The sequence below is a fragment of the Littorina saxatilis genome, linkage group LG17 (genome assembly GCF_037325665.1).
Source record: "Littorina saxatilis isolate snail1 linkage group LG17, US_GU_Lsax_2.0, whole genome shotgun sequence".
Lineage (NCBI taxonomy): Eukaryota > Metazoa > Mollusca > Gastropoda > Littorinimorpha > Littorinidae > Littorina > Littorina saxatilis.
This window is the reverse complement of record NC_090261.1, coordinates 70,040,959-70,068,421: the sequence shown is the minus strand read 5'-3', so window position 1 is coordinate 70,068,421 and position 27,463 is coordinate 70,040,959. Positions and strand designations below refer to the sequence as shown.

Genomic DNA, 27,463 nt, shown 5'->3' with positions numbered 1-27,463 from the left:
TGTGTGTGTGTGCGTGTGTGTGACCTCGAAGGGAAATAACTCTCACAGCACCGCGCAGTGGAGGCGCAAACGACGTAGGATGGGCCACGCGCGTCCAAGCACAACAAACCTCGCAATCTGCGAGTCAGAATAGTGAAAACACACCTTAGGATTGTTTATATGTCTGACTTTTGCTGTTTGCGAGTTGCTTTGGAGAGGTTTTAATCGCCTGGCAAACCTCGCTGAACTTTCCGGCGTTCGAATGCATCGTCGTTGTTTTTTCGTGTTGGGTGTTCCAAGTTTGGCAAGTTCGAAAAGTTTTTGATGGTGAATTTCTTCAGTGGCAGAGAACTAAGACTCAGAAAGTTAAAGTCGTGACTGTTGTTTGTTCGAGTGTCAGGTTTGATGAAAAATGGAAGACCACTGCTGTTGGCAAATCGCGGATTCACTTCACAGGAACTTGTCTTCAAAATGCACAGAAGCACCTGTCTTGTAAGCCAGAAAAATGGGGTAGGTGGATTTTACTGTATCGTACTTCGTAGTATACTACGGTGCAGATTACTTAACTGTTGGTGATCTCTCTCGTGTGTTGTTTGGGTAGTTGTAGAGTTATGAACTTTTGTTTTCTTCAGACTCTTCTCCTTATAAGTCCTGTATTTTTGGGGAAAACCCGTTTGAAAAAGATGCATATTTCTCATCAGTTGAATTACAACTAAACGGCTACGCGAACGTTTTTCGTCACTGTTTTAGTGTTTAGATTGTGTGTGTGTGTGTGTGAGTGTATATTTCTTTATTTGTCTCTGATTTCAGTAAAAAAAAAATATCGCACTCTTGATACCATAAGCATTGTTGGCTGTATGAACGCCTGCTTGCTAGGTAAATAAGGTGTATGTTTATGTATGATAAACAGATAACTATATATATATATATATGTACATGTCTGTTGTATCAGATGAAAGCAAAGTGTGTGTCAAAAAGGTTGCACCCCCCCCCCCCCCCCCCCCAATATTGCTTTGCTCTACATTTTTCTACAGGACTGGTAACTTAGCAATGTAATGCTTTGCCTTGTGTCTATCCGTGAGGATGGTACGTGTCCTTGTATCAATACATGTATCTCGGTGTGTTTCTTTTGCTCTGTTTGGTTATAATATAATGCCTGTCTTAATTCTACTCTCTTCTCTCTCTCTCTCTCTCTCTCTCTCTCTCTCTCTCTCTCTCTCTCTCTCTCTCTCTCTCTCTCTCTCTCTCTTTTTGTATTGAGATAAATGTTTAATATATACTTAATTTGCATTATACTAGCTTGTGCATATTTAGAGAGTTCTCTCAGTCAAGTGAGTCACCGCTGTCAGCAGTGTGGAAAACCCATGCAGTGCGTTATACTTATTTTATGGCTCTTTTCGAATGGTGCACTCCCTGACTTCATCTTGTCAAAAAAGAAAGCAGGATTATGCCGGGAGTGTAAACTCAGTTTAGTGGATGTTGGAGTGGTTTTACTTGAAGCGTGTGGCTTAATTTTGTATCATATGGTTTTTGTGGTTCTGTATCACTATTACTAATACTAGTATACATAATTATATGCTTATGCTATTGTTGCAAATATATAGTACTGGAATGTTAACCATGGCATCAAATATGAAATGATGAATCCATCTGCTTGTCTGCTCTCAATCTTTGTATCTGTCTGTCTTTTTATATATATATCTACTGAATACGACAAAAGTTTAACAGACAAAATGTCTCATCTTTAAATCAGAAACCAAATTTTCGTCCCCAATTAAGGGCTTCTTCAAGGTAGCACAAACCAAATTGTTGCCATAGGCACTTGGTCTACAATACCTTGCAAACGCAAACAGACATTTTACAAATTACATTTTGTCTGTGTTCCGGAAGTAAGCTTTTCTAAGCTTCAAATTTTCAAGCAGTCGTTTCTGCAGTGGAGCAGAGGAAAAGGAGTCTTACAGACGGGCGCGATGGCTTCATGGTGGTAAGACGCCGGCCTCCAAAGCGGAAGGTCGTGGGTTTGAATCCCGGCCGCGCCTTTTGGGTTAAGGTGGAGATTTTTCCGATCTCCCAGGTCAACTTATGTGCAGACCTGCTAGTGCCTTATCCCCCTTCGTGTGTACACGCAAGCACAAGACCAAGTGCGCACGGAAAAGATCCTGTAATCCATGTCAGAGTTCGGTGGGTTATACAAATACCCAGCATGCTTCCTCCAAAAGCGGCGTATGGCTGCCTAAATGGCGGGGTAAAAACGGTCATACTCGTAAAAATCCACTCGTGCAAAAACACGAGTGTACGTGGGAGTTTTAGCCCACGAACGCAGAAGAAGAAGAAGGAGTCTTTAATTCTAATCTTTCTATTCTATCTATATTTGCTTTGTTGCATATATATATATATTTGTAAGAAAATCTAGAATCATCTGCTCAGGCATGGCATTTGTGTGAGCAAAAAAGCAACAACAAATAACATGCATGCAAAGTACGTGGTATGCATGACAAGCTTTTAGTTGCATGTAACTAAAATAAAAAAAGTAATTGTATCAAGAAGTAAAAATATGTGAAACCCAGGTAATCAATATTCTTTCTGTAATATGCTCACTAAAATCAGTTCAGTATTGTTTGTGGCAGTCATGATCGTTATGTTTAAAGGAAAGAAAGAAACACACACACACTTTTTCGTACCATTTCTTGGCATTTGGTTATTATTAAAAAAAAGTCTTCTTGAAGACAACATCTTCACTCTTTTAACTGGGTTCCAATTGTTTTGGACATGTGAATGACCACTTTCCATTTTACCGAAGTTGCAAAACGGTTTGGAGTTACTGTATTTCAAAATCTGAAACATTATGTAGAGCTGATAGTTTGCTAAGGTTGTGTGATCAAAAGAAGAAGGCATTCACATGTGTTAAAAGACTTGACTATTATGTCAAAACTCTGTTTGCAGTCATCTAGTACTCTGCAGAGAAAAATGATTCCGTGACTCTAAAAATGTGATAGTCCCTTTTATTGGGTTTGTGAAAATGTGTGCAACGGTTGGGGAATCTTCGTGAATTATTAGGAAATACCATGTTGTAAGAGTTGTAAGAACCTGGTACTGTATTTTTTCTTCATATATATGTGAACTTATGAAGATGTTAATGTAGAAACACAGTTGCTGAATTTGAAAGAGGAACGGAGAGAAGCCACTGCCGTTCCCTTACTGATTCAAATATTCATCCTATGACAAGAAAAATAAATTTAAAAAAAACGACTATTTAATGGGAAAATGTTTGGAATGGAACTTATGCTGCTGAATTCATCAGTGATTGGATTTTTGCCTAACAATTCCTGCGGCAGTTATAATACTTATATACACCAGTGGAAGAAATGACCTTTACAATTACAAGTATCCATGGACAGTTATGCTTCAACGTCCACCACCCGTGCTTTATTACTAGTTGACAAAATCTAATGAGAGCTGCAACTGTGCTTGTTAGCTGGGTGTTATTGATGCGAGCATTGTGATGAATACTGTAATTATCAGTGGGATATCTGGTTCGGTGTCCTCAACTCTTTGTGAAGTGTTGGGAGATTGGACATGTGAAGTTTTTTGGTCTCATAACAGATACACTAATTGCTGTTAATACAAATAAAATCCTATCATAGTATTGTGATATAATAGGAGTGCTTTTGTGTTGCTTATCATGTTTTTTCCCCCACTCTTGTTAAATGTAATTGACACATGCATGAACCAAAATCATTGTGTTTATATTAATATCTTAATGTGAATTACATAGATATTATATACCAACAATATTCTATCCTACTTAAAATAATTTTCTCATTAATGATGATATACTCATATAGTAATGATGATAATCAGAAACTTATTTTGTGTAGAATACAATTTTGTTTGTTGGGGGTGCCTTAATTTAAAGCATGCATAAATAAAGAAAAGAGTTTGCCATTTTTATGTTATCCTTCCAGTGCTTTATCACTATGTCACACAGAACATAGTCACATACCCCCTTTTGGTTCCTCCCCCTGTTTTACTTCTATACCTGTTACTACTATACAGTGTTCCCTCAAACAACCAGTGAGAAAATTGGGTCTTCAAAGAACGGTTGTAACATATGGGGTCATTTTACAGCTCTAAGAAGATACTATCTGAAAATCAAACAAACAAACTATGCTTGAAGAGAGGGTGGTGATGGGTGGGGGTCGGTCTTAAAATGAGGGGAAGGGGGGGGGGGGGGGGGGGCACTGACGGTATGTCGTGAATTAGAAGTGGCGTCTACAGAATCAAGCCAATGAAAACCGGTGTGGAATGGAAAAGGGAAGTTCCAGCCAGTTCTTCCTGTGGCATCCGCCAGAGCCAAGCGGGATTCGATTGCGCCTGAGGTTGTAGGTTTATCGGGTCATCTGTAATGCAAATGAGAGTGCCACCGCTTGAGTGGGTCTTTAGAGGACGAGAGATGTAGGCCTTATTTACAGCCACTTGACAAAAGGTCTTTGGACTTTTTTCTCTTTCTCGTCTGCTTGGCTCAGAGTTGTCTCAGGTTCAGGCCTTTCTGACGAATGTAAACGTGCCATCGTGAATTGTGTTCAAGTTGTGTATGCTAGCTGTGCGTACTCTCACCGTATGTTTATCAGTATGTTGGAGGAATATATATATATATATATGAATGTATATTTAAGCACTTCTAAAACTGAGCAGGCATCGTGTTTCTTTTGAACAAAGTCATGGTGTGGACATTTTGTGATACTGCCTATTTATTTGTTTGTTCAGTTGTGGTTGTGGTTTTTGTTCTCTGAAGTTTTATGTTGGTAATAATTCATATATTTTCAATATTCATTATTATTAGCTGCTTTTGACAATCAAGCGTGTGCATAAGCTGTAGGGACATGATCTTGAGGCAACATGTTTTCCAAATAACGTATTAAACATTTTTGTGGTTGTTGTTGACCGTTGTTTCTGTTTGAAAGTTTGAAAACGTGTCAAAGTGGGTTGTTTCGGGAGGGAAAATCAGTAAAGTCGAAATATATCTGTGCATGTTCGTCAACGGGAAAAGCTCAACACAGTCCGAAATTATAGTTTGACATGCATTTTAAGCACTTGGGTAATAAAGATTATACTTTGACATGCATTTTAAGTGGGCAATAAAGATTATAGTTTGACATGCATTTTAAGTGGGTAATAAAGATTATAGTTTGACATGCATTTTAAGTGGGTAATAAAGATTATAGTTTGACATGCATTTTAAGTGGGCAATAAAGATTATAGTTTGACATGCATTTTAAGTGGGCAATAAAGATTATAGTTTGACATGCATTTTAAGTGGGCAATAAAGATTATAGTTTGACATGCATTTTAAGTGGGTAATAAAGATTATTCGTGCTTTTGCTCCTTTTGTCCAATCGACATAGACATAGAACACTTTCTTTTGTGAACAAGAAACAATTGACAAGTGGCTCTATCCCATCTCCCCCCTTTCCCCGTCGCGATATAACCTTCGTGGTTGAAAACGACGTTAAACACCAAATAAAGAAAGAATAGAGCACTTTATTATCTCAACGAGGAGAAACTCAGGTGTGGTGTATACAGCATGACAATAAACAACATAAAACGTAAGGGCATAAATGAAATATTGAGGCGCAAATAGTCCACTCATAATAGTCAAGATTAGGACGACAATATCAAAACAAAGATCTCTCTCTCTCTCTCTCTGCTCCCACAATAGCAAACTAGACGTGAACATTTGTTTAAGTGGCAAAAGTGTGTGGAGAAATGTGTCAGCGAGCGGGATTGTGTCAGCTTGGAGGTGCCTGTGGATGTGGACATTAAGTTATTCCCCAGTGGACTGGTCAGCGGGGTTTGCCATCTCAACTAATGGCCTGGGGCCACGGTGCGCAGCTGTCCACAGCCCTGGCCAGTCGCCACCGTCGCTGTCCTCCTCCTGTCTCTCGTCTTCCTCCTCCTGTCTCTCGTCTTCTTCCTCCTCCTGTCTCTCGTCTTCTTCCTCCTCCTGTCTCTTGTCTTCCTCCTCCTGTCTCTCGTCTTCCTCCTCCTCCTGTCTCTCGTCTTCCTCCTCCTGTCTCTCGTCTTCCTCCTCCTGTCTCTTGTCTTCCTCCTCCTGTCTCTTGTCTTCCTCCGCCTGTCTCTCGTCTTCCTCCTCCTGTCTCTCGTCTTCTTCCTCCTCCTGTCTCTCGTCGTCCTCCTCCTGTCTCTCGTCTTCTTCCTCCTGTCTCTCGTCTTCCTCCTCCTCCTGTCTCTCGTCTTCCTCCTCCTGTCTCTCGTCTTCCTCCTCCTGTCTCTTGTCTTCCTCCTCCTGTCTCTCGTCTTCCTCCTCCTCCTGTCTCTCGTCTTCCTCCTCCTGTCTCTCGTCTTCCTCCTCCTGTCTCTTGTCTTCCTCCTCCTGTCTCTCGTCTTCTTCCTCCTGTCTCTCGTCTTCTTCCTCCTCCTGTCTCTCGTCTTCTTCCTCCTCCTGTCTCTCGTCTTCCTCCTCCTGTCTCTCGTATTCCTCCTCCTGTCTCTCGTCTTCTTCCTCCTCCTGTCTCTCGTCTTCCTCCTCCTCCTGTCTCTCGTCTTCTTCCTCCTCCTGTCTCTCGTCTTCTTCCTCCTCCTGTCTCTTGTCTTCCTCCTCCTCCTGTCTCTTGTCTTCCTCCTCCTGTCTCTCGTCTTCCTCCTCCTGTCTCTCGTATTCTTCCTCCTCCTGTCTCTCGTCTTCTTCCTCCTGTCTCTCGTCTTCCTCCTCCTCCTGTCTCTCGTCTTCTTCCTCCTCCTGTCTCTCGTCTTCTTCCTCCTCCTGTCTCTCGTCTTCCTCCGCCTGTCTCTCGTCTTCCTCCTCCTGTCTCTCGTCTTCCTCCTCCTCCTGTCTCTTGTCTTCCTCCTCCTGTCTCTCGTCTTCCTCCTCCTCCTGTCTCTCGTCTTCTTCCTCCTCCTGTCTCTCGTCTTCTTCCTCCTCCTGTCTCTCGTCTTCCTCCTCCTCCTGTCTCTCGTCTTCCTCCTCCTGTCTCTCGTATTCTTCCTCCTCCTGTCTCTCGTCTTCTTCCTCCTGTCTCTCGTCTTCCTCCTCCTCCTGTCTCTCGTCTTCTTCCTCCTCCTGTCTCTCGTCTTCTTCCTCCTCCTGTCTCTCGTCTTCCTCCGCCTGTCTCTCGTCTTCCTCCTCCTGTCTCTCGTCTTCCTCCTCCTGTCTCTCGTATTCTTCCTCCTCCTGTCTCTCGTCTTCCTCCTCCTGTCTCTTGTCTTCCTCCTCCTGTCTCTCGTCTTCCTCCTCCTCCTGTCTCTCGTCTTCTTCCTCCTCCTGTCTCTCGTCTTCTTCCTCCTCCTGTCTCTCGTCTTCCTCCGCCTGTCTCTCGTCTTCCTCCTCCTGTCTCTCGTCTTCTTCCTCCTCCTGTCTCTCGTCTTCCTCCTCCTGTCTCTCGTATTCCTCCTCCTGTCTCTCGTCTTCCTCCGCCTGTCTCTCGTCTTCCTCCTCCTCCTGTCTCTCGTCTTCCTCCTCCTGTCTCTCGTATTCCTCCTCCTGTCTCTCGTCTTCCTCCGCCTGTCTCTCGTCTTCTTCCTCCTCCTGTCTCTCGTCTTCCTCCTCCTGTCTCTCGTCTTCTTCCTCCTCCTGTCTCTCGTCTTCTTCCTCCTCCTGTCTCTCGTCTTCTTCCTCCTCCTGTCTCTCGTCTTCTTCCTCCTCCTGTCTCTCGTCTTCCTCCTCCTGTCTCTCGTCTTCTTCCTCCTCCTGTCTCTCGTCTTCCTCCTCCTGTCTCTCGTCTTCCTCCTCCTGTCTCTCGTCTTCCTCCGCCTGTCTCTCGTCTTCTTCCTCCTGTCTCTCGTCTTCCTCCGCCTGTCTCTCGTCTTCCTCCTCCTGTCTCTCGTCTTCCTCCTCCTGTCTCTCGTCTTCTTCCTCCTGTCTCTCGTCTTCCTCCGCCTGTCTCTCGTCTTCCTCCTCCTGTCTCTCGTCTTCTTCCTCCTGTCTCTCGTCTTCCTCCTCCTGTCTCTCGTATTCCTCCTCCTGTCTCTCGTCGTCCTCCTCCTGTCTCTCGTCTTCTTCCTCCTCCTGTCTCTCGTATTCCTCCTCCTGTCTCTCGTCTTCTTCCTCCTCCTGTCTCTCGTCTTCCTCCTCCTGTCTCTCGTATTCCTCCTCCTGTCTCTCGTCTTCTTCCTCCTCCTGTCTCTCGTCTTCTTCCTCCTCCTCGTTGTCCTTCCATCGTGCTGTCCGCTGGCTCCTGTCTCTCTTCTATCTTTTGTCTTCTTCTTGTCCTGTTTCTCACATTCCTTCTTCTTCTTGTCCTGTTTCTCACATTCCTTTTTCTTGTCCTTCCATCTCGATCTGTCCTGTGGCTCTTGTCTCTCTTCCTCTTTTTTCTTGTCCTTCCATCTCGATCTGTCCTGTGGCTCTTGTCTCTCTTCTTCCTTATTCTCCTTGTCCCTCGATCTGTGTGCTGTGGCTCAAGTCTCTCCTGTATCTTCCTTGTTCTCATTGTCCTTCCATCCGTGGCTCCTGTCTCTCTTCTATCTTCCTTATTCTCCTTGTCTAGCCATCTGTGGCTCATGTCTCTCTCTTCTGCCTTCTCTTTGTCCAAGGTTCCATCTCTGTCATGTGGCTCTTATTCCTTCTTCCCCAGGTTCTTCCCCTTTCTGTCCCGTGGATCCTGTCTCTCTTCCTCCTTGTCCTCGTCCTTCCATCTCTATATCGTTGCTCTTGTCTCTTTTCCTTCCTCCTTGTCCTTCCATCTCTTCCTCAGTCCCTGTCCTGTAGCGCCCGTCTCTCTTTTTAGGTCTCCTCCCTTCCCTTCATATCTCTGTCCTGGTGTCCTGTCTCTCTGCTTGTTTCTCCTTCTCCTTGTCCGCCCATCACTGTGCTAAGGCTTATAGCTCAATTGTCTATCGTCTTCTCTCTCCTCTTCTCCCCCCCCCCCCCCCCCCCCCGCCCCCTCCTCCTCCTTTTAATTTGTTGTAAAATTCATGTCTTTATGTTTTGCCTTCCGTCTCTATCTCACGGCTCCCGTCTCTTAGTTCCTTCTCCCTCTCCTTCTTTTTCTTACACCTTTTCCTTCCATCTCTGTCCTATGGTTTATGATTTCTCTGTCCTATGGTTTATGATTTCTCTGTCCTATGGTTTATGATTTCTCTGTCCTATGGTTTATGATTTCTCTGTCCTATGGTTTATGATTTCTCTGTCCTATGGGTTATGATTTCTCTGTCCTATGGTTTATGATTTCTCTGTCCTATGGTTTATGATTTCTCTGTCCTATGGTTTATGATTTCTCTGTCCTATGGTTTATGATTTCTCTGTCCTATGGTTTATGATTTCTCTGTCGAACTCCTTTTCCTTGTTACCTTTCCTTCCTTCCATAGTTCCTGTGTCGAATTCCTCTTCCTTTTCCGTTCCATCTCTGTCCTATGGGTTATATCTCTTCCTTTTCCGTTCCATCTCTGTCCTATGGGTTATATCTCTTCTTTTTCCTCCTCATCCTTGTGCTTCTGTGCTTATTCCTTTTTCTTTTAAGTCTATATCCCATGGCCCAGCCTTACTATTTTATTTTTTCACCTTTGCCTTTAGCTTCATAAGTCCGTATGTTCAGTCTTGTATTACAAATGTCACCGCCCCCTCACCCCGCCCCCCCCCCCCCCCACCTCGCCCCCTATCCCCCACCCCCACCTCGCCGCCTATCCCCCCCCCCACCTCGCCCCGACCCCTTAATTTTCGGTCCTCCATTTTCTTGTTCCCCAGTATAGTCTTCTCGTCTTCCTTGGCTCTTCATTTTCAGCATGGATGCCTCTCTCTTCACAGGCGAGGGACGCCATTATTCACGCTTCTTTGCCGCAAAGTCGGCGGTGTGAAATGCCTAATACATCGGGGGCTGATGTAGACTTTATACCTTGCTGGGGACTCGTGTTTCTTGTGTCACTGCACAGTTTGTACAGTGTACGGTAGCAGTTGATGGAAAGTCCGGATAATCCTTCGGGGAGGTTGGCAACGGTCCTGCATGAATGGACAATGGTCCGGTCGTTTGGATTAGTTTGAATCATAACCGTGCCTGTGCAGATATAGTTTATTTTGGTCATGTTCAATTTTTGAGTCACTTGAGAAAAAGTGACTCTATGTAATCGGTCAGTGTTAGTCTGTCCGGCCGGCCGTCCGTAGACACCACCTTAACGTTGGACTTTTCTCGGAAACTATCAAAGCGATCGGGCTCATATTTTGTTTAGTCGTGACCTCCAATGACCTCTACACTTTAACGATGGTTTCGTTGACCTTTGACCTTTTTCAAGGTCACAGGTCAGCGTCAAAGGAAAAATTAGACATTTTATATCTTTGACAAAGTTCATCGGATGTGATTGAAACTTTGTAGGATTATTCTTTACATCAAAGTATTTACATCTGTAGCCTTTTACGAACGTTATCAGAAAAACAAGGGAGATAACTAGCCTTTTCTGTTCGGCAACACACAACTTAACGTTGGGCTTTTCTCGGAAACTATAAAAGTGACCGGGCTCAAATTTTATGTGAACGTGACTCATTGTGTTGTGAATAGCAATTTCTTCCTGTCCATCTGATGCCTCATATAATATTCAGAACTGCGAAAGTGACTCGATCGAGCGTTTGCTCTTCTTGTTATGCAATACTTTCGTGTTGTATCACTCTGAAGAAGAAAAAAATAGACAAATAAATAATAAGAAAAAAACCTTGTGAGCGTCAGATTAGCCGCTGTCACCAAGCCAGCAGTCATCAACCTCGTCAACAAGATCTTTGTACATGACTAAGATTAGAACCCTGAAATCGGACTCAAGGCGCAGGGATCTATTTATGCCGTGTGAGATGGAATTTTTTACACAATACATCACGCATTCACATCGACCAGCAGATCGCAGCCATTTCGGCGCATATCCTACTTTTCACGGCCTATTATTCCAAGTCATGCGCTTGTGTCCACCTCTTATTCGTTGCAGGAAATTGTTGATCTTAGGTGTAGATAATTATGCTTGCTATCAGCACCTTATCATGCGGTCACCATAATCGTCGTCGACAACTTTTGTCTCAGTCATCGTCATCTTTGTCGATCACTGATCAGCGTCTCCATTGTAACGCCAAATCGTTAAGCATCGACACGACTGCATGGTTCTTCTCTTCTTCGGCCCTCCTCATTCTGTTCCTCTTCGGAGTATCATTCACGGTGTCACGCCAGTGGCGTTCATTTTCAAGATCGCGACAGTCACTATATTGGCTATACGACAGCCTGTTGTGCGACACGAAGCTAAAACGACAACATTTAGCGCGTCAACCACTTGCGCGCCATCTGACTTCTCACAGTCTTAGGAACATAGGTGTGTGTGTGTGTGTGTGGGGGGGGGGGGTGAAAATGCTTATAGACATTTCATGATTTTGTCCACATGTAAAGATATGTACGTCACTGTACTATCTTTGTGATGTTCGCACCTTCGCCCTCAAACACGCACAGACACACACCTGCAGCCGGACAGACACACCATCATTCATACACGCTTTCTGGCCGCCAAAGCAGTCTTTGACAGGATCACCACTGTGGGTTCCAGACCTGTTCGGGTTTCCAATTTGTGTTAATGGTCTTATGAGACTGACGCCGAGGTGGCGAGGATCGGGGTCAACACGATTGGACACGACTCCTCCGTTGGCCACAATCACATTTCGTAACGTGACCAGTCGCCTCTGACAAACTGGGTCCTGTCTCTCCCCCTCCCCCCCCCCCCCCCTCCTCCGCGTGACATCGATCTGTGCTCAGATCAGTTTTGACAGCATTGAATCTTGTACGTGTGTTGGTGTCGTGAGGAGGCATGGAATGGGTAGAGTGGGGACGCGCGTGATTGTGCCCCGTGTGTGCTTGCTTGTTATGAGAAAACAATACTTTATAATACTTTTATTTTTGTATGATCTCAAAAGAGAAATAACATATGAATTCAGAATTTTAATTGTACTATCAATTTTCTCCAAAGATCACACGCAGTAAGAAAACAAGAGATGTCACTAATATGTATGCGCATACTATGTCACGTGGGCAAGAAAGGGTTTCGGTAAGCTGTGTGTGCACAAATGATTTTTGAGGGAGCCTTTTTTTCATAAAATTAGTGGGGCCCGCCGTTTTTTCACTCTGTGTCGTTCAAATTTATTTCAAGCCTCTCTTGTTATGTGCACCATGTCAGGTGACATTTTCTCTCGCCTCATTAAAAATGTGTGTCAGATGTTAATTCGAATCCTAATTTTGTATGAGCGCTTAAAAAAGGTGTTGACCGGGTGGGAGGGTAGTGGATGGATCGAGTTATACGAATGTCTGTATGAGCGCTTAAAAAAGGTGTTGACCGGGTGGGAGGGTAGTGGATGGATCGAGTTATACGAATGTCTGTATGAGCGCTTAAAAAAGGTGTTGACCGGGTGGGAGGGTAGTGGATGGATCGAGTTATACGAATGTCTGTATGAGCGCTTAAAAAAGGTGTTGACCGGGTGGGAGGGTAGTGGATGGATCGAGTTATACGAATGTCTGTATGAGCGCTTAAAAAAGGTGTTGACCGGGTGGGAGGGTAGTGGATGGATCGAGTTATACGAATGTCTGTATGAGCGCTTAAAAAAGGTGTTGACCGGGTGGGAGGGTAGTGGATGGATCGAGTTATACGAATGTCTGTATGAGCGCTTAAAAAAGGTGTTGACCGGGTGGGAGGGTAGTGGATGGATCGAGTTATACGAATGTCTGTATGAGCGCTTAAAAAAGGTGTTGACCGGGTGGGAGGGTAGTGGATGGATGGAGTTATACGAATGTCTGAGTCGTGCTGTCGCCAAGTGAAAGTGACCTGGGTCGGTATGTAAGAGTCGAGGCTAGAGACTTAATTAGTCCTTGGTAAACTGTGCCCCCAGTGCAGTTTATCCCGGACTAAAGTATCTAAACTCAACTCAACTCCAGCACACCAGTTCTCTCTCTCTCTCTCTCTCTCTCTCTCTCTCTCTCTCTCTCTCTCTCTCTCTCTCTCTCTCTCTCTCTCTCTCTCTCTCTGTCTCTCTCTCTCTGTCTCTCTCTCTCTCTGTCTCTCTCTCTCTCTCTGTCTCTCTCTCTCTGTGTCTATATCTCTCTCTCTCTCTCTCTCTCTCTCTCTCTCTCTCTCTCTCTCTCTCTCTCTCTCTCTCTCTCTCTCTCTCTCTCTCTCTCTCTCTCTAACTCTCTCTCTAACTGCCGGGAAAGGTAATGAGCAATTTGGCAGCAACTGCAAAACCACCCACGGGGTGACTCAGGTGCAATTGTAGCACAAATACTATAGGTAAGGATATCTTTGGTGCTAGTCCAGCTTTTCTCAAAACGCCCTCGGCAACTCGCCATCGGGCGTTGGCTCAATCACAGAACTAGAACAGGTCCTCAAACAGAGAGAGACAGACAGACAGAGAGAGAGAGACAGACAGACAGACAGAGACAGAGAGAGAGAGAGACAGACAGAGAGACAGGCAGACAGAGAGACAAGACAGACTGACAGACAGACAGACAGACGCACCCCACCCGCACCACACACACACACACAGAAGCAATCCAGGCTCTTGACTAAAAGCACTCTTGTGCCCTGTGGCAAGCACTCGAACCACTCGCCCCAAGCACTTGATGCAAGCAGTCAGCCAGGGCGGCCAAAGGCACAACAGCGGACCAAGAGGCTGCCTTTGTCAGCAGATTGGAAACATTACATTTAATTAGTGTCGGGCTATTATTAGGCTAGGTGGAAGGGCAGCACGGTGCTACATGTACTTGCAAGCTCTCGACTGCCTGTTTGTGGGATCTGGCTAATGTGAAGGGAGGAGGGGGTGGGATGGCGAATGGTGATGTCGAAAGTATAGGGGGGGAGGGGGGGGGGGTGACTGGTCGTGCGGGTAATGTGAGAAAAAGGTGGGTTTGGGGGCTGGAGAAGAAATCCTGGAGATGGGGGGGATGGGGGGATGGGCACTTGTGGTGCCGGTTATGAAAAAAAAAGAAGTGTAGGGGGGAGTGGCTAGGAGGAAAATAAGCAGGAGAATCTTTACTGTTTCACTTTGTCTACTAGTGTGGGTTGGAAAATGAAGACAGATGATGCGGAGCGCATGCAGTATGTTGAAAAGGTATGTTTGAAAAGCTGGGCAGTGGAAGGAATGAAAAGTGTACTTGCAGAGTTCAAATGCAGGGGCAAAATGTAGAGAGGCTTGACTTCAGTGATCAAATAAAAGGAAAGAGATTGAGGGCAGGAAGTCTTGTGTTTGAATTTGGAGAGTAAAAGTGGTTCTTGGTGCATGAACTTTTTAAAGGGTAAAAGTTTATGAATAAACATTTGAAAATCATGCCATTTATATTTACCAGGATGCACATGCACGCAGTACATTTAATGCGCGCATGCACATGAGAACACACACATTGACATGCATACACGCACACACAAACACACCATACACACACACACACACACACACACACACACACACACACACACATATACTCACACACTCACACACTCTGTCTGTCTCAAACTTAAAATGCCTAAATCAAAGAAAAACAGTATACATATCACATCAAAGTTTGAAAAAAAGGAGTTGTTTTGCCAATTCAGTTGAAGGCAAATATATATTACATACTGGCATAAACATCATCATGACTTTAAGCTAGTTGAAGAGATAGATTGAGGTTCAGTCACTGGGACATTATATTCCATACTAATTCAGAGCAACTGAGCCTTGCCAGGTAGTCTTGTCTCCTTCACTAAACTTGGCCAGCGGCTGAGTGAGGGGGGCTAAGAAGATGATTGATTGCAACATTGCCAGTTGTAGTGTTACCAGCTGCATGTAAACTCATTGCTGCAAGGCAAAATATGCAAATAATGATACACAAATATACGAGAGACACCCAAGATGGGCACTTGCCATGCTTTAAGTGTCAGCCAGAACTGTAGCTGCCGAGCTCATGCCAGGCTTTAAGTGTCAGCCAGAACTGTAGCTGCCGAGCTCCGTACAGAAGGACTCCCCTTTTCAGACCTTAAAAACATCTGAGAAAATCAGGTCTTAAAAAGAAGGGAGTCTTCTTGGAGGTACATTTTCAGAGGTTATGAACAGAAAAATCTGAAAACGCAAGGAGTAAGTCTTAAACAAAAGGAGGCCGGTCTTGAAATGGGGCTTCCACTGTAACAGTGGTGTGCTGTGCATTTTGGAAAAGTCATGAAAATGTGTGCTCCATAGCGCGTTGGTCTGGTCGACTGCACAGTACAGACACTGCAGTTCTTTGATCCTGGTGTCTGATGAAGATTAATGAGCATGAGGGTTTCGCTTGACTTATCCAGTTAGGTACCAGTAGGCTGCAATCAATTTCATGTTATCAATTTAGAACTGCTTCAAAGGCATAGGCCCAGGATCAAAAGGCAGGCATTAGAGGACACAGTTAGACCTGTATTTGCATTGGAGCTTCAGCTTTTGCGCAAAACTTTATCTAGTCATAGTAGATGTACACTTTTCCTCAGTATATTTAAACTAGCTGTTCTCGGCAGTTAACGTTTTGAAGTAAGACATAAGACATAAGATTTTATTTCAACCACGTGCATTACACAGGAATATAATAATAATAATAATAAATGAGCATTTATATAGCGCAACATCATAACTTTACAATTATGCTCTTTGCGCTTGACACATGTATTTAAAATTCAAACACAGTTATATCTTGGTTTGAGTTCATTCAATACATACTACATTCAAACACAACAACCAAACAGAGTGCTAACAGAACTGCATACACACACTCCCTGACACCCACACACAGATAGAAACGTGTTTTGGTTGCATTTGAGGTGATTTTTAGGCAGACTCTCATCTGTTTATGTTATACAGTGGAATCCCCCCTCCCTGTTATAGGACTTTATCCGTTTTTTCATTATATTTATACATGATTTACTGCCACATACATGTATTATAAGACTGCTATTCATTCGAGACATGAATTCCTCAGATTTCGTTTGTTTTGTCGGGATTGTAATGACCCATACTTTCACATTGAATTGTTTTTTAGAAGGTAGTGGATGTACATCTTCTTCTGCATTCATGGACTCAAATTCCCATGTACACTTGTGTTTTTGTGCGAGTGGAATTTAACGTGAATGACCATTATATTACCCCGCCATTTAGGCAGCTAAATGCCGCTTTCGGAGGAAATGGTCGTACATGACCCACGTCGTCCAACTGTGTAGTCCAAATTTTGATCCAGTGAAGGTTAAAAGGTTTGTTTCACTGTAACAGGGAGAAAACTGACTGAAAGATTTCTGTGTGTGTTTCAGCTTTGCCAGGATCCTTGCTCACTACCCCTATGTGGTCCTGCTGGTGGTGTTCGTTGTCACGGCAACGTGTCTGGTGGTCTGCATCACTGTGCCGAAGAGGCTGGACTTCAGGGAGCCAACAGCGGTGGGTCCCGTTCTCTTTTTTTTATGTGTCAATGTGAAGTTATTCAATGTGAGTCTCTGGTGTTTTTTTGCAGTGTAAATATTTAGATGATACACTTTACGTAAAAGAAGCATCTGCTAAAAACAAAAAAATAATGCAAATACAAAATTCGGTTGTGTGACATTAAGTGCTCTTTAGACTCCAAGATAAAATGGGAAGCCTTGAATAGTGTTCATTTCTTTTCTTAGCTTTTTAGCTTAAATTGATTGTATTTATGTCATCTTATTTTACTGTTTTATGTTATCTTATTCATAAAGGGATTTGAACCTCGTGGCACGGACATCAGCAAGCGGGTGCGGACGTACCAGAACATCATAGACAACGTTGATGGCACTGTGGACCTATATCCGTTCCGTCCCGAGCATTCTGTGGTTGGCAGCGGTGCTGGTGATGTTGCCGCCGGTGCTGGTGTCGACGCAGAGGGCAGCGGTGAAGGAAGTTTGGAAGAGGGGGAGGAGGAAGAGGATTGGGAGGGACCAGGAACTGCAACAAGCATTCAGGACCAACCGTGGAAATATGTGGCGAGCCAATACTTCTGTGGTCTGCCAAGTAAGTGCTGGTTGACTGATTCGAGGGGTTAATCTGCTGTATCAGTAATCATTAGTCTGTTTGACTGATTAGAGGGGTTAATCTGCTGTATCAGTAATCATTAGAATGTTTGACTGATTAGAGGGGTTAATCTGCTGTATCAGTAATCATTAGAATGTTTGACTGATTAGAGGGGTTAATCTGCTGTATCAGTAATCATTAGTCTGTCTGACTGATTAGAGGGGTTAATCTGCTGTATCAGTAATCATTAGTCTGTTTGACTGATTAGAGGGGTTAATCTGCTGTATCAGTAATCATTAGTCTGTCTGACTGATTAGAGGGGTTAATCTGCTGTATCAGTAATCATTAGTCTGTTTGACTGATTAGAGGGGTTAATCTGCTGTATCAGTAATCATTAGTCTGTTTGACTGATTAGAGGGGTTAATCTGCTGTATCAGTAATCATTAGAATGTTTGACTGATTAGAGGGGTTAATCTGCTGTATCAGTAATCATTAGAATTGTTGACTGATTAGAGGGGTTAATCTGCTGTATCAGTGATCAGAATTGTTGACTGATTAGAGGGGTTAATCTGCTGTATCAGTAATCATTAGAATGTTTGACTGATTAGAGGGGTTAATCTGCTGTATCAGTAATCATTAGAATGTTTGACTGATTAGAGGGGTTAATCTGCTGTATCAGTAATCATTAGAATTGTTGACTGATTGAGGGGTTAATCTGCTGTATCAGTATTGTTGACTGATTAGAGGGGTTAATCTGCTGTATCAGTAATCATTAGAATGTTTGACTGATTAGAGGGGTTAATCTGCTGTATCAGTAATCATTAGAATGTTTGACTGATTAGAGGGGTTAATCTGCTGTATCAGTAATCATTAGAATTGTTGACTGATTAGAGGGGTTAATCTGCTGTATCAGTAATCATTAGTCTGTCTGACTGATTAGAGGGGTTAATCTGCTGTATCAGTAATCATTAGAATTGTTGACTGATTAGAGGGGTTAATCTGCTGTATCAGTAATCATTAGTCTGTCTGTCTATAGACTGTCGGTAGTGTCAAGACGAGAAGGCTCTTCTTGCATAAAGCAACGTTTTACTTCTAGGTTAATGATTTTGAAATGTAAAATGATGGTTTGGATAGTTAATCTTTTCTAGCAACATCAGTAGTTTGAAGAACGGAAACAAAGTCAGAGTAGAACCCATCTTCAAAGATCCCTCCCCTTTTTTTGTTAAACCTTTTTTTTTAAATTTTGTTGTCAAGAGTGTTACGTCTGTAAAGTTACCTTCAATTTAAGACTCCCTCCTTTTTGAAAATTTGGGGGAGGGAGACCATTTTATTGACATCGATTCAGTTTTCTCTCTCCATTTCAGGAAAGGCGTATGTTCGCATCATGTACAAGGCAGAGGACGGAGGCAGCTTGCTGAGCGCAGAGAAGCTTCGAACCATCTGCCGACTTGAGGAAAGCTACTTTGACCAGTACAACGGTTACCACAACTCCTGTGACACGCGCTGCCCAGACTGCACACAGTGCTGCCGCCGCCTCTCCCTCCCCAACTTCGTCGCCCTGCTCGTCAAGAAGACCACATGCCACAACCTCACGGACGCGGACATCGGTAAATTCTTCCGCCTGCTAACCAGCTGTGCGGGGTACTACCACAACCTCACCCTGGGTCCCACCTGCGGCTCTCTGCCCAAGGACAAGGTGTGGTACGGAGGCTTTGACCAGTTCCAAGACGCCTGCCCTGGAGTACCCAAGCAGTGCACGCGACGGAATCTCGTCTACACCATCCTCCACTTCCTTGTGGATCACCGATTTCTGCGACGTCCCCCTGTGCCTAAGTCCAACCCTCCTCTGACCTACGTGGCTACGTTCCTGCCGGTCGCCGCCAGCGAGTCCAACGTGAAGCTTTACGAGCACCTTGAAAGTCTGCCGCGTGTGTTCGAAGGGGTGGAGGTGGCTGGTGCCTTCTTCAACGTCAAGTACCGTCTGTTTGAGAAATACCTGGTGGGGGATTCTGTGTGGCTGGGGTTGGCGGGAGGGTTCGTCTTCCTGGCCATGTGGATCTACACGACGTCCATCTTCGTCACCATCATGACCTTCATGTCCATCTTCTGGGCGCTGGTCACTGCCTACTTCCTCTACACCTTCGTCTTTGAAATCACCTTCTTTCCCTACATGAACATGATCACCGTGGTGATAATGATCGGCATTGGCGCTGATGATCTGTTCGTCTACTGCAAAGTGTGGCACCTCGCCAAGTCTGAGAAAAATAACGGAATGCTGGAGAAGATTATCTGCGACACGCTTCGTCATTCTGTCTTGTCTATGTTAGTCACCAGCCTGACCACAGCGGCAGCTTTTTATGCTAATTACATCAGTGACATCACTGCCCTTCGATGCTTCAGTATTTATGCGGGGACGAGTGTGGTGTGCAACTTTGTGCTGACTATAACGTGGATGCCTGCGTCCATCATGCTGTATGAAAAGTGGTGCAACTTCTACATGTGCAAACGAGCAGAGGTGTACACTGGAGAGTTCAGCCTCTGCCACTGTTTTTGTAGGTTACCTTACAAGATCTACTACCTCATGTCTGACTGGTCACGTGTGTTCTTCGAACAGATTCTACCCTGCCTTGTGATAAAACTGCGTTTCTTGTGGTTGTTGCTGTACGGAAGTTTTGGTATATGTGCCGTCATCGTCATCTTTTACTACCCACGCCTCAAGCTGCCCTCCAGTAAGAAATTTCAGGTGTTTAGTGACGATCATTTACTAGAGAAATACGATTTCAAGCTCAGAAATCTGTTTGGGTTTGAAATGGTGAACGAAGAAGACACACCCAATTTCCCCATCTCCATCGTGTGGGGTGTGCATCCCACGGATTATGGAGACTATCTGAACCCAGAAGATAGGGGTGCACTGACCTTTGATAGTGAGTTCGACCTCACTGCAGCAGATTCTCAGGTGTGGGTGTTGGAATTTTGTCGACGGCTACGGCGGGCAGAGTTCTACCAGAACACCCCCGGAATGCAGTTGACAAATTGTTTCTTAGAGAATTTTGTGCGACGCTACATGAAGCGGACATGCAGCAACGACATCGCCAACAAAGTGTGCTGCAACACCACCCTCTTCCCCTTTCCCAAGCAGGTGTTCTTGGAATGTATGACGCACTACATGCAAGACCTGCCCAACACTCCCGGCGTTCATTTCTCCCATCACACACCGGGGCCGCGGTTCCACGACGGCCACATCACAGCATTCATCGTTCAGTTTCAAAGCGTAGAACGCTATACTCACGACTATCAGCAGGTGCAGTCTTTCTACAAGCGTGTCAACCGCTGGGTGACGGAAGAGATGCTGAAAGCTCCCAAAGAGATGCGCTACGGTTGGTTCGTCAGCTACCTCGACTTTTACGACCTTCAGCACAGCCTGGTGTCAGGCACGCCGCTGGCGCTCGGTGTGTCGCTGGCGGTGGTAGCGCTGGTGGCTTTCTTCACGACACTCAACGCTCTCATCAGTCTGTACGCCATTGTAACTATCGCCTGCATCATCGTCGTCACCCTGGCCTCTCTGGTGCTTCTGGGCTGGGAGCTCAACATTCTGGAGTCCGTAGTCATCACCGTAGCTATCGGAATGTCCATCGACTACACCCTGCACTACGCCGTGGCTTACCGCCTGGCACCCGACCTTGACCGTGAGATGAGAGTGGCCTCGTCCATCGGTCGCATGGGCAGTGCTGTTGCTATGGCAGCCTTGACCACTTTTGCTGCCGGAGCGTTCATGATGCCCTCCACTGTGTTAGTGTATCGCAAGTTTGGAACCTTTCTCATGCTACTGAGTTCAATAGGCTGGCTGTACTCCACGTTCTTTTTCCAGTCTTTGTTACGACTCATGGGCCCGCAGGGTGGCTTTGGTCAGTTTCACTGGCCGGCTTCAGACTGTTGTGGGCCGTCCTCCAGAGAGCGTGTGGACAAAACCATTTACGCTTTCTCTGAGTCCACTCTCAGTTCTTCGTCAGCGAACCATGAGCGCAGTACAGAGACCCACGAGCTGGAGCCGTTGACAGACCTACATGACTCCATGCCGCGGTTATTGTCCCACCATCCCCTTCACCACTGCCCCTCTCACTACCACCACCCCCACCATCACCATCATCACCACCATCACCGCCCGCGATCGCGCGGCCTGTACACACCAGTGCGGACTAGCATAGACAAGGACGAGGAAGAAGAGGAGGATGAGAGATGTGTGAACAACAGAACAGAGAGGATCACGGTGAAACGAGAACCCGTAGTCAGCTTTGAGTGTCAGAAACCTCCCAGGGAGCACAGGACGGAGAGCGAACGGACGTGCAGCGTGTCTGAAGCGGACAGCGGGGTGGTGCTTCCCCGGACCGACCAGTCACCAACGTGCACCGCTCACACCGCTACCCAGACCCCTCCCTCCCAGAGTCCCCCCGGGTCCCCCTTGAGACCGGTCTCCGCAGATCTGTCGCACGAAGGATTCCCCCAAGCTGTGGAAGTGTTGTGAACAATCTGTCATCATTGATGCGCCAGTCATTTTCATATACAGTGGAACCCATTTTTAAGGACCTAAAAACTGGGTGGCCGAGTGGTAACGACTGGGTGGCCGAGTGGTAACGCACTTGGTGGCCAAGTGGTAACGACTGGGTGGTCGAGTGGTAACGCACTTGGTGGCCGCGCACTTGCGCTCGGAAGCGAGAGGTTGCGAGTTCGACCCTGGGTCAGGGCGTTAGCAATTTTCTCCCCCCTTTCCTAACCTAGGTGGTGGGTTCAAGTGCTAGTCTTTCGGAGGAGACGAAAAACCGAGGTCCCTTCGTGTACACTACATTGGGGTGTGCACGTTCAAGATCCCACGATTGACAAAAGGGTCTTTCCTGGCAAAATTGTATCTAGGCATAGATAAAAATGTCCACCAAAATACCCGTGTGACTTGGAATAATAGGCCGTGAAAAGTAGGATATGCGCCGAAATGGCTGCGATCTGCTGGCCGATGTGAATGCGTGATGTATTGTGTAAAAAAATTCCATTTCACACGGCATAAATAAATCCCTGCGCCTTGAATATGTGCGCAATATAGATTGCATAAAATAAAAATTTAAAAAATTAAAAAATAAATCCCTGCGCTTAGAACTGTACCCACGGAATACGCGCGATATTCATATTGATTGATTGATTGAAAAATAATCTGAGAAAATCAGGTCTTAAAAAGGAGGGAGTCTTACAATGGGAGTTGATTTACAGAAATGAACAGAATGTCTGCAAAAATAGGGTCTTAGAAGAGAGGAAGGGGGGTGGGGGGGAGGGGGGGGGTCCTAAAATGGAGGTTCCACTGTATAATGCTGGGTCTTCTTAAAGATATCTTCTTTTCTCATGTAGACTGTCTCGTAACTGTAACCACTTTTCCGATTTTAGGCCAAAATTTCGATACTAAAATGGTTGTATTTTCTTAACCGCTGTACCAATTAATTTTCACAAAATAAACTGGTTTTTTGTTCAGCTCAATGAGTTCTACAAAAGGATACCTGTTTTGTAACAGTGTGTTCAGTTTGAAATTTCTGTTTGGCATAGCTAGTAACAAGTCACTCTAGATCGTTCTTTCCGGGCTTTAACTTGTCAAGAGCTCTTCCACTTGGACATAAAAAAGGGAATGTTCAACCAAGTATTGCTGGACATAAAGAAGGGAATGTTCAACCAAAACTTGCTGCTTTCTGTGCTAAGAGTTGAATTTGTTGCTGAATTACTCTTGTAACTGAACCCTGTGTCAATCTGCAAGATTAATTCATCACATTAAAATAGGCAAATTCCGAAAATAACTCTGTCAAGATTTTATGAGCTGCACATGCACAGAGTTGCTTTTCCTATGAAAACATAATAAGGCAAATAAAGAAGATAGGCCAATCATTATCGAGTGACAGAAGATAGGCCAATCATCATCGAGGGGCGTGTCTTATATTATTGTGCTGCCTGACGTGTGGAAACACACCGCTCACTAGTGACAGAAGATAGGCCAATCATCATCGAGGGGCGTGTCTTATATTATTGTGCTGCCTGACGTGTGGAAACACACCGCTCACTAGTGACAGAAGATAGGCCAATCATCATCGAGGGGCGTGTCTTATATTATTGTGCTGCCTGACGTGTGGAAACACACCGCTCACTAGTGACAGAAGATAGGCCAATCATCATCGAGGGGCGTGTCTTATATTATTGTGCTGCCTGACGTGTGGAAACACACCGCTCACTAGTGACAGAAGATAGGCCAATCATCATCGAGGGGCGTGTCTTATATTATTGTGCTGCCTGACGTGTGGAAACACACCGCTCACTAGTGACAGAAGATAGGCCAATCATCATCGAGGGGCGTGTCTTATATTATTGTGCTCCCTGACGTGTGGAAACACACCGCTCACTAGTGACAGAAGATAGGCCAATCATCATCGAGTGGCGTGTCTTATATTATTGTGCTGCCTGACGTGTGGAAACACACCGCTCACTCGTGACATGCTTACAATGTCATGCTTTTTTTCCAACCCCTTGCAGCCCATAGAATGAATTAAGTTATTGAGTTATTTCCAAAAATTGTCTATTTCCACTTTGCAAAAGGAGGCCATTGGGTTGTTGATTTCTGGTATGTATCCAAATGACAGGATGCTCTGGGCGGGGATGATGCTCTGGGCGGGGATGATGCTCTGGGCAGGGATGATGCTCTGGGCGGGGATGATGCTCTGGGCGGGGATGATGCTCTGGGCGGGGATGATGCTCTGGGCGGGGATGATGCTCTGGGCGGGGATGATGCTCTGGGCGGGGATGATGCTCTGGGCGGGGATGATGCTCTGGGCGGGGATGTAGCTCAGTCGGTAGCGCGCTGGATTTGTATCCAGTTGGCCGCTGTCAGCGTGAGTTCGTCCCCACGTTCGGCGAGAGATTTATTTCTCAGAGTCAACTTTGTGTGCAGACTCTCCTCGGTGTCCGAACACCCCTGTGTGTACATGCAAGCACAAGACCAAGTGCGCACGAAAAAGATCCTGTAATCCATGTCAGAGTTCGGTGGGTTACAGAAACACGAAAATACCCAGCATGCTTCCTCCGAAAGCAGCGTATGGCTGCCTAAATGGCGGGGTAAAAACGGTCATACACGTAAAAGCCGTGGGAGTTTTAGCCCATGAACGAACAAACAAACAAACAGGATGCTCTCATCTTTTGTAAATTAGGCACGGACAGATCTCTGGTGGTGTACATTTGTTTTCATGGGAAGAAAAGTATCTTTAACGTGAACAGGTCCAACGTTGTCCAAAGAAAGAAATATTAAATGTCTGCATTTTGTTTTGCTCTGTTTAACACGAGTTGTTAAGCTCTAGCTTTTTCAACCTGTAAGCAGAGGACTTTTCCTTCGAATTCAGCCTACATGTAGCAAGCTTGCAGTAATTTACTTGATAACCAACATACTGTTGAACATTATTAAGGACTCTCAGCTTTGAGGGGGTAATCGAAAGAGGGTGTTTTACTGTCTTGATCAGTCTTCCTGCAGAAAACAAACTCTGATTTTTGTTGTTGATCCAAAGCAAGAAGAGAATTTAAACCTTTAACGCTACTGAATTCATTTTGAACACTTTATACAATATGGTAATATATATTTTCAAGTTCAGCAGTCTGTGGGAATGCCCTTAAATGCACTTTGGTCAGTCCTCAATGTATATAAATATATAAATATAAATATATAAATATAAATATAAACCGTTTGGGGCGAATTTTAAAAGTGTGTGGTTTTACTCGATGTTTAAGGGCAGTACACTATACAGTATTGCATGTTTTCTAGGATTTTGTTTTTCACCTTTAAAACTGGTTGAGTCAAATTTATACAGGGACAGATTGAACTGTCAGTTCTGAATTATTTTGATTTGATAGACATGGATACATTTTCTGGGGTTTGTTTTGAAGGGATGACAGTGTAATGTACTGATGAAGGGATGACAGTGTAATGTACTGATGAAGGGATGACAGTGTAATGTACTGATGAAGGGATGACAGTGTAATGTACTAACGAAGAAAATGTTTCTGTTGGATTTAATCATGTCAGAAGTACATTATTAGAAGTGGTTAACGACCATTGCATGCATTCACGGCTATTGGGCTTTTCCCCAAAAAGCCAATGTTTCTACAAATTTCTGGGAAAGCATGTACTGGAAGTACTCAATCATTTTGCAACCTTTTAATTACTTCTATCTTCAATACATCGCTCAAAACCTTTGGAATAAAGAGAACTGTAATATAATACAGTACAGTGGAACCTCCCGTAACGACCTCTCCCAAGAACGACCCCCTCCTTTTGCCGACAGAATTTCTCGGCACGGATGCTTTTTACACTGTACCTAACCTCCCAAGAACGACCCCCTCCTTTTGCCGACCGAATTTCTCGGCACAGATGCTTTTTACACTGTAACTAACCTCCCAAGAACGACCCCCTCCTTTTGCCGACCGAATTTCTCGGCACGGATGCTTTTTACACTGTAACTAACCTCCCAAGAACGACCCCCTCCTTTTGCCGACCGAATTTCTCGGCACGGATGCTTTTTACACTGTAACTAACCTCCCAAGAACGACCCCCTCCTTTTGCCGACCGAATTTCTCGGCACGGATGCTTTTTACACTGTAATTAACTAACCTCCCAAGAACGACCCCCTCCTTTTGCCGACCGAATTTCTCGGCACGGATGCTTATTACACTGTAACTAACCTCCCAAGAACGACGCCCTCCTTTTTCAGACGACCGATCTACCAAAATAGGGTGAATTACGACTTTGACCTTTTTAGCAGTTAGTGTCAAAGTTCGTAATTACCCAGCACAGCGGAAAACGCACGCTATTAGTCACGCATCAAGAGTCAGGGGTGGTAGTCTGTAGTCAATAGTGCGTGCAAGTCCAGTGGCCTACGGCTGGCCTCTTCACCTATTGCTGTCACAATTGAAGGACTGCCCTCGAAGTAGGGGGAAGGGGGGAGGGGGGGGGGAGAAAAAAGGGGGTGGGAGGGGTTAGGGAGGCACAGTTTAAACACAACTCAATAATGAATTGCAGTGTACGTATTCTGTGAGTGTGTGCTCTCCAATTGAGACCTCGGGTCAATGACCCATACTCATGCTAATCCATACGGCACATCACATGGGAACATAAATGGGATAACGAACACAACTTTCAACTACAGATAATCAGAAAGACTGAACTGCCCAACAGTTGCCTCCCCTGTGAAAAAGATAATACCTTCCAAACTCCCAATAAAGACCCCTCCTTCTTACGACCAATTTGTCTGGACATTTCCAAGGTCGTTAGTGTGAGGTTTTACTGTAGTAAGGGTTCATAAAATAAAGGAAAACAAGCTGCTAAAAACGGGTGTCTTCAGAGCCAATGAAGGATATTAAGAACTTCTAAGATAATATACCTGTGACCATGTAGAATACAGAATACAGAATACAGTATTTATTGAGCCAAGTGACATTAAAAAACATTTAAAGCACAAGGAATTTCGCGTAGTGTTGGTAAAATCACGCACACACACACACCCACACACACACTGACACACACACGCACACGCCCAGACATACACTGACATACACACCAACACACACATGCCCACACTACAGCAGTCACCATCACACCATCACACGCAGGGCAGACATGAGGTAAAACAAATGACAATCATCTATTTAAAGAAAATGTACAAAGAGTGGTCTAAGATGCTGGTGGAAGGGTCTACACAGAATACAATTTTATAATCTAATGCATAGTTAGAACTAGCCCATCCCCTCCACCCACCCACTCATGAATAACAAAAATAATGCAGCTAAAGAAAATGTTGAACATTTGGAAATCAGGAATCACACATCAAAGTCCCACTCAACCCCCCCCCCCCCCCCTCCCCACATATATTCTGGAACACACTTAATTATTGCATACTTAGAGCCAATTAAGAGCTCATTACTGAACCAGTCAGTGTACAAACTTGTGAAATTTATGCTTTTTGTATTGCATTTCTTGAAATGGAAACCTGAAACCAAATAAAACGTTCAGTATGTTTACGTATGTATGTACATAGAAGTTAAAATGTTCATTTGCGTTTGACATCCCATTTCTGCTCTCTACTTCAATGATTATGTTTGCTTTTGCATTATTAATGATAAATATATAGGATAATGCTTGTTTCTGAGATACGTACTGCATCAGTACATCTTAGTTTTGGTGCAAAGTTTGGGCCAGTTTGCTTGCATTTGACACATTGACATAGGAAAGACAAACATGCGTTAGTCATTTAACACCACAGAATGCAGAACCACTGTACAACTGGGATCTAATGAATCCCTGTATTGCTGAGTGATGCTGGAGGCGAATGTGTGTGCTAGGAGAGAGAATAGACAATGTCCGAACATAACGGGTGTGTATGGGTTGTGAAAGAGTGACTACCCTTGCTTTTTCTCTGACAAAGAAATTCACACGTGCTCCTG

The 27,463-nt window shown here is 44.7% G+C and overlaps 2 protein-coding genes across 2 annotated transcripts; one reads left to right on the top strand and one right to left on the bottom strand.

The window, feature by feature from the left end:
• Positions 1–85: 85 nt before the first annotated feature.
• On the top strand, positions 86–23,642 carry LOC138952378 (protein dispatched homolog 1-like). The gene is made up of 4 exons (XM_070324040.1): positions 86–489; positions 16,246–16,369; positions 16,666–16,957; positions 18,322–23,642. The coding sequence occupies exons 1-4, from the start codon at positions 485–487 to the stop codon at positions 21,477–21,479; spliced, it is 3,579 nt and encodes a 1,192-aa protein (XP_070180141.1). The 5' UTR covers positions 86–484; the 3' UTR covers positions 21,480–23,642.
• Positions 5,804–9,342, bottom strand: LOC138952605 (trichohyalin-like). The gene is made up of 3 exons (XM_070324297.1): positions 9,289–9,342; positions 6,785–8,182; positions 5,804–6,688 (listed from the first exon to the last, which is right to left on the bottom strand). The coding sequence occupies exons 1-3, from the start codon at positions 9,340–9,342 to the stop codon at positions 5,804–5,806; spliced, it is 2,337 nt and encodes a 778-aa protein (XP_070180398.1).
• Positions 23,643–27,463: the final 3,821 nt, after the last annotated feature.

Coding starts and splice junctions, on each gene's coding strand:
- LOC138952378 (XM_070324040.1), top strand. Junction 16,370..16,665: donor ACTTCAGGGAGCCAACAGCG/GTGGGTCCCGTT, acceptor TTATTCATAAAG/GGATTTGAACCTCGTGGCAC. Junction 16,958..18,321: donor ATACTTCTGTGGTCTGCCAA/GTAAGTGCTGGT, acceptor TCTCCATTTCAG/GAAAGGCGTATGTTCGCATC.
- LOC138952605 (XM_070324297.1), bottom strand. CDS start 9,342: ATGGAACGGAAAAGGAAGAGGAATTCGACACAGGAACTATGGAAGGAA. Junction 8,183..9,288: donor AACTATGGAAGGAAGGAAAG/GTAACAAGGAAA, acceptor AAAAGATAGAAG/AGAGACAGGAGCCAGCGGAC. Junction 6,689..6,784: donor AGGAGGAAGACGAGAGACAG/GCGGAGGAAGAC, acceptor GAGAGACAGGAG/GAAGAAGACGAGAGACAGGA.